The 13,402-nt window shown below is 36.9% G+C and overlaps 1 protein-coding gene across 6 annotated transcripts in view; it reads left to right on the top strand.

Moving 5' to 3' along the window:
• Positions 1–9,794, top strand: part of TAPT1 (transmembrane anterior posterior transformation 1) — a 37,436-nt gene extending 27,642 nt beyond the window's left edge. For all 6 annotated transcript variants that reach the window (XM_052681972.1, XM_052681970.1, XM_052681971.1 and 3 more), the window contains 4 exons: positions 517–585; positions 2,265–2,341; positions 5,047–5,207; positions 7,713–9,794. In XM_052681972.1, the coding sequence (XP_052537932.1) occupies positions 517–585; positions 2,265–2,341; positions 5,047–5,207; positions 7,713–7,942 (537 nt within the window). In that variant the 3' untranslated portion in view covers positions 7,943–9,794. The remainder of the gene's footprint in view (positions 1–516; positions 586–2,264; positions 2,342–5,046; positions 5,208–7,712) is intronic.
• Positions 9,795–13,402: the final 3,608 nt, after the last annotated feature.

Genomic DNA, 13,402 nt, shown 5'->3' with positions numbered 1-13,402 from the left:
CTGCATTAAAGATTTCATGCAGAGTAGTTGTGCTTTGAGAGTGCAAATGTAACCATTTTTAAAGAGTTTTAAGGAAGTTATCCCAAGTTAATTATAGATATTTTAGAATGCTTTAAAACTAATGGTATGGTAGTGGCTTTTTATCCCTCATATGGGTTTTTCTTTATAATACTTGAAGATCAAAGTCAAATTAGTACAAAGAGGTCTCTAAGCTTGAAGTGATGTACAAGTGAGATATTGCAGTGTGTTAGGTTCACTGTCCTAATTGTTGTAGAGACTTGTATTATCAGTAGCAAGTGGAATATTTAGATTGCTAAGCTGATCTCACAGGTCATGATAGAATTACTTTTCTTTTGTGTGTGAGCACAGATATCTGTGTTTGCTTTTCAAAATGTAAATCTGTAACTTTATCAACATTGATTCTTATGTAGAGGATGTACCAAGCTAAAATGAGATCAGTCTTCTGCATACATAGTTTCTTATTCTTCCTCTTTTTCTTTTTTCTTCTTTTTCTAGGCTTATACAGATTATAGTGACTCAGTTTCCAGACGAATGGGTTTTATTCCTCTTCCACTGGCTGTTTTAGTAAGTTGTACCTTTCCTATCAGTTTTCTGTAAGATCTGTGTTGAGAATATGCTTGTGAGATGGCTAGCTCATTTTGATGTTTTGAGGACAGAACAATTTCCTTCAGTAACTGAAGTGATACTACAAGATTTAGTTAGTATTCAGTATAACCTGTACTGCATACTGGTTAGAGCTTCACGAATGTGATAGTGAGTATCAGCCTTTCATAAAAAGTTGAATACATAATAAATTTGTAGAACTCATCAGCACTTGGATTGCTGCAGTGGAGTTAAAGTACATCTGTGGTTATTAAACATCTATTCCTTTTGGCAAGTATCCTCTTCATTCATTCAGAAAAGTCAAAGCAGCTGGTTGCCAGAAGGTTGGCAGTAATGTGCTGGGCTTTTTAGGTTCTTACAGGGGTCCTTGTTGTTGTTGTCCCTGTAATGGTATGTTCAGTGGCTGTTTTCTTTTCTTGGGGGCACTTTACTTCTGAGCTGTTCTTGAGTATGTGGCTCTGAAGGAGCTGACCTCGTCACACATAAAATGAAACACTTTGTTATTGCAATTGCATCCACGTGCTATCTGTGCTGAATTAACTATTACACAATGTTTTCTGTAAATAGCTGCTGTGACATTACCCTATGCACATGTAGACAAGCGGAAGTTATGACAGTGGGAGTACTTACTTACTTTGCAAGCAAATATGTTAATTTATGATTTCTCTTGAAGACTGTCTATGTGAATTAATTTTAAATGTAATGTTTTTCCGTAGAGATGGGGTAGGGGAAATACTATTTACAAGCTTTGCCTGTTTCTTATCCAGGATTTAAAATATATATATATAATCATAAAAATTAATAAAGCATATCCAGAGAGAATTGAAATGCCTTTTTCAAGTTAATTTGGTGTTATCCTTGATAGTAACAGCTTTTAATACAAACTGGAGTATTTTTTGTTAAGTTGGAGCTCTAACTGTGAAATACTGACATTAAAAACAGAATTCAGGATCTTCTGTCATTCTAACATGGAATTCACATCCCTAGTCCACAAAACAAGTTTGTTTTCATAATATTCATATATTTTGAAACGCTGTAATTATTTTATCACATCAGCACTTCTTGATTATTAAGTCACCTTCTGGTTCTTGATTTTTTTATTTTATTATTATTATTTTTTTTTAGGGATGCTTTTTGATTTGTTATCTTACTAGAAATCATTGCTAGTGCTAATAAGCACCAATCATAGAATGGTTTGGGTTAGAAGGGACCCTTACGACTATCTTGCTTCAACTCTCCTGTTGAATGCCTCCCACTAGACCAGGTTTCTCAAAGCCCCATCCAGCCTGGCCTGGAATGCTTCCAAGGAGAGGGCATCCACAACCTCTCTGGGCAAGCTGTTTCAGTGTCTCACCTCCTTCACAGTAAAGAATTTTTTCCTAATATGTAGTCTAACTCTATCCTCTTCCCTTTATAGGCAGCTCTGCTAAAGCAGAGTTGTATCTAGATGCTGGTATAGTATTTATTTAAACCAAATTATTGAGTAGTCAGCACTGTCAAGGGGAACGTAGAAAAAAAAAATTCTTTTTTTTTCTATTTTTCTGTTTTTGTCTTGTGTTTACCCAATATGCAGTTTGTTAGAATATTCTGTTAATTGTATGCTGCATGCTATAACTGTTTAACTTTTGTCCTTAAAACAGCTCATGAGGGTCGTAACAAGCTCAATAAAAGTACATGGAGTCTTAGCCTATGTCTGTGTTGTGCTCTTCTACTGTGGGTAAGTAAATGCACACAGTCAGAAAGTACTTAGATTATGTAATCAGCTGCGGTTAAAAAAAAACTTCTGTTGATACATCTGGCTATACATACAAACACCATTTATATTGAATAGAGGAATATGTAAAATGCTTCTGCTAACAAGCTGAGTTTGAAAAAGATTAGTCCCTATGTAAATGTATTTGAGAATTTTGGCCTTCAATAAGCAATTTAATAGTGAAAAAGGAGAAATTGAATTTGAAGGGATGAAACTTCTTGCAAAAAGAATTGGAGATGCAGTACGCCCAGCAGTTTAAGCACTCAAAGCAGACCCTGAATTCTGGTTTCTGGTTGTTAAATGCTTGTTATGTAGTTGCTATACATGTAAGCACAAGAATTGAGGCATATCTTTCTAGGAGGGTTGGAGCCAGTAAGTAATCTTGGCTAAGGAATATTCTGTCCTGTCACAATTAGAATTTTTGTATAAAATTGCTGACCTGCATTTATCCCTTCACTGTCTTGTCAGTTTACACTTGTGTTATCCTTAAATGCTCACTGCTCTGCACGTAATTCGGAGATGCATTTAGTTATACTTTAAATCCAGTCTAGTCTGTTTGTCTTAAGATACGTGCTGTACAGACTGTGGTGGTGGCCAGTTTCTAGGAAAGCTGAACTGTGTGAGCATTTGTTGTCTCCCAGTACTGACTGATTTTGGAACAGTCAGCTCCTCCTAATTGACCATGAAGAAGTGATTCAAATTCCTGCAGTGCAGAGAAGTTCTGCATGTTCTGTAGTAACACACATGATAATTCACAGCACAGCTGTTCATATTTGCCAGTAGCATTGTGGGAATACCTGTTCCAGTGTTCCACCTAGTTGTGTTTGTTACTAAAGGAAGAAAGACTTCTAGATCTGGGGCAGAAGTTCTTCAGGGATACTTTGGAACAGCAGGTTTCTGTTTTACAGCTCCTTATGAAAAAAAATGGAATGACTTCACATTTTTTTTTATCTAGGTAGACTCTTAGATCTACTGTAACCTCAATAGCCAATAGAAATAGAACTCAGTCTGTGTCCAGGGCACATCGGTGTAGTGACCCTTCTTTTAAATGTAGGATAGCTAGGAAGTTATCAAGCATCATACTTGAAGTTTTTCCCCAGAATGCATTATATTCCCCCTAAAGCACTAGCCCCTGATCATCACATTTATACTGTGATGTACTAAGCTCAGCACGTTTATACTGCAGAATGTTGGTTTTTTTCCTACCGTTCCACTGCTCCTGTCCTGGAATTTTGTCTGTCTTTGTAGCTAGGAAGATGGAGGAAAGAAAAAAGTACAGTGATTAACATACAGGATAAAACACTGTTCTTTGAAGGCATAGTTGCTAGTCTGTGGGGAAGCTGTAGTATGCAGTCAAGGACAAGTACATTTGGTTGAACAAGGGAGAATTGTAGAATGGGGAAAGAGGCAACAGTGAGGGTTTTCTTTAGAGATTTGGACCATTACCATTTTGTTGGGCTGTATTCAAGCCTATAATTAGAAACTTAAACTTCTACTCCACAAGAATAAGTAAATGTGAGGTTTATTTTTTCCTTATTGTAAAGTGAGAACACATTCTAGTTTCCATCATTACTTCAAAACATGGTGTAAACACCTACTGCCTCTGGACATAAGCATACATTAGATTTAAAAAAAAAACAAATGTAAGACTAAACTTTTGTGAAGTTTTAAACTCGATAGCATAGATTAAAAAAAATAGGAGAACTTCTCAACTCTGTTTCTACAAAATCTGCCCTGATAACCAACTAAAATTATAGTCATATTATTCAGCTTGTATAAGATAATTGTGGTTGCTTGGATACTAAAATGTTTCTTCTCCATACTGAAATGATCTACACTCTTCTTTAATTTCTATAAATTTCTTCTAAAAAGAAATGCATTACGTAAAACTTCCTTAATGTGATGTACTTCATTTTCTGTATTTGACAAACTGTGATTACATTTATGCAGTCGGAGATGCTGATGATGCTGCTGAAGTGTGCTTGGCTACTTAATGATTAAGCAGTCAAACCACTCTGTGGATTTTCACCTGTGAACGTTCACTTATTCTCACATCTTCCTTTTAGTCTGTTAGCAATGCTCATAATAAACAGATTCTCAGGTTTGTACTGAAATCTATGTTACAAGTCATTGATAACAGAAAAGGAGTCTGCCATCAACTGCTCTGTACTGCCATGAATGTGATGCTGCCCCTTGGTTGTGCAGAAATTTGAGCTGTCTTTTGTCATACCAAAAAGGAGTTTGAACAATTAATCTGTAATTTATGGATGCTGGATATTTGTCATCTTGTTTCCCAGTCTGCTTCCAGTCCTTGTCTGAGCGCACTTAAGGTTACAGACTTAGCAGTAACGCAGTTATCTTGGACTTGCTCTGCTGAGAGCCCTTGTTAATTCTTTGTCAGAATATTTGATGCACTAAATGGCTTAGCTTTCCTGTCACTCTGTAGAACTTGATGTTTTTTTCTAGATGTCTTCAGAGGGGGAGAAGTTATTTTTATGTGCTGAACCTGAAACAAAATATCAAGAAAAGCAAATTAACTTTTGATCTTACTACGTAAGGATTTAATTTCTCACCTAATTGTTCCAAGATAGCAGTAATGATATGCAGTTATTTTAATATATTAGTACTTGATAAAGCATGTATTTAAATAAATCCTTTTATTTATGCAGGTTAATATCCTTAAAAGTCCTTAACAGTATTGTACTGCTGGGGAAATCATGTCAGTATGTAAAGGAAGCAAAAATGGAGGAGAAATTATTCAATCCTGTCCCGAGTGCCTCTGCAGGGAAGCCAGCTGGCAAACCACAAAGCATGTTTAAATCTACCCATGGTAAGCTTGAATGTCTCATTCTGTTTTCAGCTGTAATGAAAATAATTTGCAAACTAAATCCAATAATAAACCAGATGTGTGCTGCTGTTTGCCACACCCTTTGTTGCTGGACCACTTAATTGTACAGTATCACAGGTGTAAGCATGTCTGCAAATAGAATGTGTTACCTTTAGTTCATGCATCATCCTTTGCTTGTAAATACTTTCAGTTCTAATTAAAAAAAAAAAAATCCTACCCTGATACAATGGAGGTGATAAAAAATGTCAGTGCTACACAAGTAAATATTTACATGCAATCTCTGGTAGTGCTGAAGCTTAAAGAAACATTCCATTCGTTATGGAAATTAATGTAAAGCATGGTACAGCATAGACATAACTACTTATAATTCTAATGAACACATGAATGAAAAGCTTTATGAAATCTAAACAGGAATTTCAGCTTGTCTTTACCTACCTTGTTTTAAGCATGTGCAGCGTTGTTTCCACATATAGGTCCTTAGCATTAGTGGTTGGTAAGTAATTGGTCTGAGGCATTGCATTGTATTCCTGTGACAAGTTATAGAAGAAAACAGGAATGCTCATTGTTTCAGTCAGCAGAGTTGGACTGATATATCTTCTGTGTAGAGTTCAATGAGAGCCCTAGAGATCTTAACAGTCAGCTGTTTATTGTGTTCACTCTTTTGCTTGCCAAAGACTTGAACAGCTTGAAATGTAAGTCATCAGAGTATCTTGCCAGCAATAGCAGAGTTAATAATCTGTCAGTGCTTCAGTTACGATTCCCTTTATCTCAGCTGCGTCAAGTACATCAGGCTGAGACATGGTGCAGAGATTTCCAAATAGCTTAAATTCATAGAGCTGCTTTAGTTTCAGTGTAAAAGAATGTGATAGCAATTGGTCTGAATGCCTTTTGCCTTTCATTAGAGAACTGTATCATACTGATGCTAGTGTTTTAATTAAACATTGTAAGACTGCACTTGGATGTGAGGTTTAATAAACTGTGCTTGGAGTGACCCTTAAATTTGCAGTAAGTCAATCCTGAAGAGTATTTTTAACTGAAGCAGCAGGAATTTTACTAGGTCAGTCAGCAGAGATGCTTATTTCCTCAAATTTATAATTAAAAGTAGCAACTAAAAAACTTCAGTTTGTTTTATTTGGATTTTCTTAACTTCCATCATGGGGACGCCCAATTTTCAGTCATTCTTCAGTGTTTCATATCCTCTTGCAGCTCTATATGTTTGGAAACCTCAATTACATTCAAGAATGATTTCACCTTCCTCAGCTTGTGTGTCTGTGTCATTACTGCTGAACTTTGCAATATTGATTAATTCTTGTGCCTAGCTTACCAAGTCTTTTCCATATATTCTCTCTACTCATTTCTTACTAGAATAAGTGTAAGGTAATGAATAAATTAACTGAATCTAATTTCTATCCACCTATAATGTAAGTCAGCTTTTCTCCAGAAGCTTCTTGGGCAGAAAATAACTTTGTAACAAAGATCTACCATTGGAACCACTTCTCCCCTTTTTTGAGGCAAGCTTAGTACCTTTGACTAGCATAATGCTGTGAGGGGTGATCCTTCAAACAGTAGATAGGATACTGTGTAGAGCTATACAGAATAAAGTTTTTGTAGTAATTACTTTGAGTGAATAATTTGCACAGCGCTGCCATTCTGTCAAATAACTTTTCATTGGATCATTTTGCAGCACTTCCAGCATCGGTCAGATTTCTTCAGATTCCTTTAGATACTCAGTTATGAGGGGCAAATGAATAAGGAAGTTTGACTTCATTGTTACTTGTGTTTGCATTTTAATGGTTTATGTTTAACAAAAGGTGGAAATAGTATGCAGCTATTTACTCATTAAGCATCTTAAGTTGTTAGGACCAGTGATCAATTCCACTGAAGTAAGAGGCAGGAATAAAAATAGCTCTAGTAGTACTGCTTTAAGATCCTTTGCTATTGAAGTCTGTAGCTCTGCATGAGTCACTTAATAATAATCCCAAGAGAAACCAGGTTTACTGTACATATGTAGAGGATTAGGCACATCTAATTCATTCCACAGAGATTCCTTTTATTTATCTCAGTAGAGAGTAATCGTGTGACTCATGCATTGACTGTCAGAAATCTTGTTGAAGCAAACAAAAATAGACTGCATGAGGATGCAGAATCAGACTTCTGGCTACTTACTGCAACATACAAAAAGGTTCAGTAAAACATCTGCTTATGCTCTTACTCCTTATCTAAACTTCCTTAGAATTCAGTTTTTATCCTTTACCATATTAGAAGAGCAAACATTTTTTTGTTCATCACTCTACTTGTGTTAAAACTCAAGAGAGATAGTGGCTTAGTGGTTACCTGACTTCCACAAAACATTTTTCTGTTGTATCTGCTTCTTTGATAGATTGTGCTTTTTCAGGACAGCTTTGGATGAACTTGAGTTTTAAAGGTGTATCAGTATATCTGTGCTAAATTCATGATTATCTTTGTAATTGTCTTCTCTTCCAACAGGGTTTTCCACAGATGAAAATGGATCTACATCAGTTACCAGTCAGCCTGTGCATCAGAAAGACAGTCTGCCATCTTTACTTGTAACAAGCAATTCTGATCAATTCCTGACAACTCCTGATGGAGAAGAAAAAGATATAAGCCAAGACAGTTCAGAATTAAAACATAGGTCTTCAAAGAAAGACTTGTTGGAGATAGACAGGTTTACTATTTGTGGAAACAGAATTGACTAAGTTTTTTCTAATCAATGTGCTGAGGATACTGAGCTGTTGGACAGAAGATGCTACCAGAATGGACAGTTGCCCAAAAAGGCACATAAATATTTATTTAAAAACTTAAATTATTAATGGGAAAAAAAAAATACTAATTTCTCTCTACAGGTATCCTGGCTTGGCATCAGGTCAGGTTAACTTGCCTCTTGGAAAACGTGATGGATCATGAGTCTCTAGCCTGGTGGCAGAGCTGCAGTATCACTTTTCTGGAAAATAGACTGGGGAAAAAGCATAATCCTGTTCTGCATTATGAAACCATGCTTCCAGAACATACTACTTTTTGTGAAGGTTCTTCCAGTGTAAAGATACTCCTGGAAGTGTATGACAGCATGAGAGGAAGCTTGCCTTTCCAGTTATCTTGTTTTATTAAACATCTGCAAACAGAATTCAATACTTGTGCTTATTTCAACATTCAGCATTGGCACATAAAGCATTAAGTCAGGATAGCTATCCTTATCAACAGAAAAATCTTTTCAAGGTATATCTGAACTAATCAGAATAAAAATTTGCTGTTAAATAAAAGATTTACTGCATACTATTTTATTTAAATACTAAGCACCCAGGAAAGATCTCAGATACAAAATACAATGAAGGTCCTGCTTAACTGGGCAAATATGAAGTATAATCATTTGTTGTGTTCAGCTGTGTGTCCTGCAAGACAAATTATTTATAAAAGTATTTTTAAAAGCTCAGGATTTTTTTCTTGCTGTAGGAAAAAAAAAAAAAAAAGGGGAGTACACGTATATGTTGAGGAATGACTGTTATTTGGGATTGTATGAATGGCACTGATGCATCAGAGAAGAATATTACACTGCTTTTTTGTTTTGTTTTGTTTAACTACTAAGGATGACATCTGTGTATTAACTTGCCTAGGAATATGCTTGTAAGAGCACATACTGACAATCAGATCAGAATTACCCATTTTAAAGGATTGGTTTTAGGCAAACTCACATTGATGAACTTACTCTATAAAGTGCATTTAAGCTTCACAGTGCATCCTACTTTCTGGTGTGACAAGCAGTTGTGGGAGAGTTGATGAAAGACAGTTTGGAAACCTGAAACCAAGAATGAAATGCATTTCCTGTCAAAACTTATGCCTCAGAAGAGACCCTGTGGTTAATGGTAAATTCTTCACATTGTTGTTAAAACACAGCATTAACTTCAAATGCCTTTCAGGTATTTAAGTAAGCACCGGTTTGCTTTCCAAGGAGAAGTATCATACAAATACTTCAGTGCTGAACAAATTATCACAGCATTTACCTTTCGCTGTTTCACAGTTTGTCGTAGAAAAGCTGGAGGTTATTTGATTGATGAATATAAAATGTGAGTATAATGTAGATGCTAATCCCTGAAACTTGCAGGACTACTGTTGTTTAGCAAAATGGAGATAACAGTGCAGAATTGTGAGGTATCTGAGCAGACCTGGGAATGTGGCAGTGTTGTGTGGTCTGCTCTGCTGGAAACTTCTTGCTGCAGTGTCAACCTCTCCACTCCTATCGAGAGTGGATGGTGCAGTGGCCAAAGTCTGGTGACTGTTCAGGGAAGGAAAAAAAAAAAGATTTGTTCTGGAAAAACGTGTGAAATCCATAATTTTTGATGTATTTTATACTAATTGGAGATGTTCGCATATTGAAATTCAGATCATCTGTCAATTTGGTGTATCTTATTTCTGAATTATTTAGCAGTTGCTAAAGGAAGCTTGGAATTGTTTTCATTTTTTTCTGTTGAATGACATTCTGTATCAATTTTATAAGTGCATCTTGTGTGAAACTCAATAAATTCAATTTTGTAATATTTGTTTAAAAAAGGAAAAGTACAGCGTCAATATTTCTTCGTTGGTGTTCGTAGTTGGTAAATGTGCACAGTATTTACTGTACAGTGAAAGGATAACAGTTAACAGCTCTAAGGCCAAGATGGCCCAGATCCACACGTTGGGAGCTTTTGTTGCTTTGTTTTTACAATTCTGTTGTAATGCCTAATGCAGAAGAGCTGGGCTTTTGAATTATGGGAATTATATCTGCCTTTGGTGTGTGTGCACAATGCTGATGCTGTTCGCTTAGAAATCAAAATAATTCAGAGGTAATACCTCTGAGGTATTGGAGTAAAGGATATTGCAAATGCAGCACTTCATGTTCCGCTCTCCAGAAGTGGTGGGGGCCCAACTGGGTGTGAATCTTCATAGTTTTCACTTGCTCCAAACTCTCTGATTGTTCTTGTGTTCCTGGGATTAACCCCAGGAATATCCAGCACAATGTATTTAATGGCAGGTTGCAGCTCCATCCCTGACCCTGACTGGTCCTCTCAGGGCTGCCAATGGTTTGTTGGGGGGTGAGGGAGGCAAAATGTGAAGACTGAATTTCTGGTCAATAACATAGTTCTTCATTTCTGTAACTTTTCTTGAAAGCTCTATCTTCATAGTGGAATAAGAGCACCAGAGGATGAGCAGTGAATAAATGGAGATCTTCAATTCATAAATCCCTCCACAGTAAAAATCTAGACAGTTCTGATGCAAGCAATGATATTTCAGATGAGGTCACGGCTGCCAAATTAATTCCAAATACATACACTGAATGCAGCATATATTCATAATGAGGATTATTAATTATGTGAGTACTAAGTAACAACTGTGTTTTCTATAGAGTTATTTAATTACTATTCTGAAGCCATTCAGATGTTCATCAGCAGATGAACAAGCAGAACTTTCTCTCAAGCAGAGAAGCTTTACAGTCACAAGTACACTGTTTTCACAAGTGTTTGTATCTTAACTGCAAGAGCCTGAAACTTTTGCACTTTGCCTTGTTTGAGGTTGTTTGTTTTTTGTTTTTTTTTTTTTTTGTAGTGCACAATTTTCTATATTCTAAATATTTATTTAACAGGTTTTGTACGTCATACAACGCCACTGTTGACTTTGCTTGTGGCTGCTATTGCAGCTTAGCTGAGATCTTGGTACAACTCTGAAGCTAGTTGATGTGGTAAACAAGAATTGCTGCAACTCAAGTGTAGTACAAATGCAGCCAAACTGTGAAATTGTGTGAATCTTAGCAATGTTTTGTCTTACAGACCAGACTATTGTGAGTAAAATAGGAATTGTTACCAATTGTGGAAGTCTTGGGTAATCATCGGTTTGGGAACGCTCTTCATAATTACAAAACAGTTTTTGCATAAAACTTGAGATGAATTGCTTTTTCTTAGGAATTTGGGCTGCGTTAATTTTGCTGCCTCTAAGGAAGTTCTGGTTACTAGGCAGCTAATGAGCGAGGCTGAAACAAGCACTGAAAGCAGTGCTTTCTCCTTTATCGCAAGGAAATTTTCCTCTATATAGTAGCACAAGATGCTTAGACTATGATCTCAAAAATACCTCGTGTATCATTTCTATCTTTTTCTCTCAATTAGAATAGTATTTTTACCTGTTAAGCTTGAGCCTAGACTTCTGGGGAGGTTCAGTGTCTGTTGTATTGTGATTTAAAATAAGCACTGACAGTTTTAAGGTGGATCATGGATTCGTAATACCAAAGTATGCTCTTTGGTACACACACAACTCTAATAAGCACAAAGATGTCAAACTTATAGCTTCTTAAAATATTTCTCTTTTGGCAGGAACATTACTTTGAATACACTTACAATGAATGTATTTTATAGTCTGTCTTCATGTAAAATGCTCTTTCTACCTTTGTTCCACAACTACCATTTAAAGCTATGCAGACTGTCAGTTCTCCCATTCACCACTTTGTGGTACAGTGGTGGTGTCAAACAAAGCCAAGGCTGCACTCTTAGAATCATAGAATCCTTAGAGTCAGAAGGGACCTTCAAGTGTCATCTAATGCAACTCCCCTGCAATGAACAGAGATGTGCACAGCTAAATCAGGTCGCCCAGGGCCTTATCCAGCCTCTCCTTGAAAGACTCCAAGGACAGGGCATCAACCACACCACTGGGCAGCCTGTTCCAGTGCCTCACCACCCTCACTGTAAAAGGCTTCTTCCTTATGTCCAACCTAAATCTACCCTCTTTAAGCTTGAAGCCATTTCCCCTTGTTAATTAGAGGCAGTTCTGTCTTCCAACCTGACAGCAGGTCATGGTGCATACAGGGCTCGGAGAGGAGCTCATTTTGGGGGAGTGCCAAGATCTGGGTTGCAGCAGCACTATCTGGGGTTCTAATTTTTTAGAGTTCTATTCTACTATAAGTTAGCTTCACTAAATAAATCCTGTGTTACTGAATAGACAAGCGCTGAATTATAGTGCATTTATTACTTGCATGTTTTTTTATCACAGATGTTCCATCTCAGATTAGTGATATGAGAGGAGTGCTGCAGGAAAAGTGCATTTTAATAGAGCAACTCTTGGAGTTTGAGGAAGAAGCAGGTTTTATGTTGAGTTGCTGATTCCTGTCCATGTTCAGTGTGTTACACGAAGAAAGTGATGAAGTTAGTATGCATGTTGACTTTGAATATCTGAAAGCATCCATTATAGTGATGTCCAGTCCTGACATGCTTACATCCTCTACTGCATTTGAGAACAAGCATTCGGGTAGCTGAGGAGTCACTTGGTGCTATTTGAAGGTGACAGTATAAAATTTAAAACAGGTAATATACAGGTTTTGAAGTGCGTAATCTTGGGAAGTGATGCCTAACTTACGAGAAATGTAAAATGCTGGACATCACATTCTTCAACTCAGTATGCAAGATCAGAACAGGAAGGTGCCTTAATTGGTACTGGTGTAGTCCTGGTGTCTGGACTGAGTGTCAGACCAGAATTTTCATGGAGAATTGATTTGAGCTTGACATTCTTGCTAAAGGCAGCACGTAGCCATCAGCCAACTTCTTCTTATAACCAAGGCAGCAGGAGCTATGCTAAACTCTCTTCTGGAAATAGTTCTTGAAGTATCCTCAAAGGATACCTAACCTTGAAGCTCTGAGGCCTTGTTTTCAGGTCAGTTAACATTGCTCTTTGGACTCCTGCAAGGCAGATCTCTAATGAAAATGGCGCTTACGCTGAGGTTTGGCACTAGCTACTGTTTGGAGACAATCCCCTTTTGAGTTGTCCTGGGTCACTTAAGTTGCCTGTAAAGGTGAACAGGGAGAGCTGCTTCTGCTTCAGCTGTGGCAGTGCTTTCTGGTGCTGTTCTGTAGTTGAGTTATCATATGCTGTATTGCTTCCATACAGGCATGAATATGTTCTGTAGCCAGTGTTCCTGCTACATGTGTTTCTTAAATAGAAGAAAGATCTGGAGTCTATGTAATCAGTGATTCTTTGCAGGTGTTCTGCTAATGGTATCAGGCATTTTGTGGAACTGATTTATCTGTTTGTAGGTCTCATGTTCAAAAAGGCAAAGCACATGAGGTAAGTTTCAGCTTTTGGTCATTTATTTGCGTTTAATCTGACAGATTTAGTTTATGAATGATTAAAATTCCTGCAGTCTTCAA

Source organism: Tympanuchus pallidicinctus, unplaced genomic scaffold (assembly GCF_026119805.1).
Source record: "Tympanuchus pallidicinctus isolate F22 unplaced genomic scaffold, pur_lepc_1.0 scaffold2, whole genome shotgun sequence".
Classification (NCBI taxonomy): Eukaryota; Metazoa; Chordata; class Aves; order Galliformes; family Phasianidae; genus Tympanuchus; species Tympanuchus pallidicinctus.
This window is presented reverse-complemented; position numbering and strand designations above follow the sequence as displayed.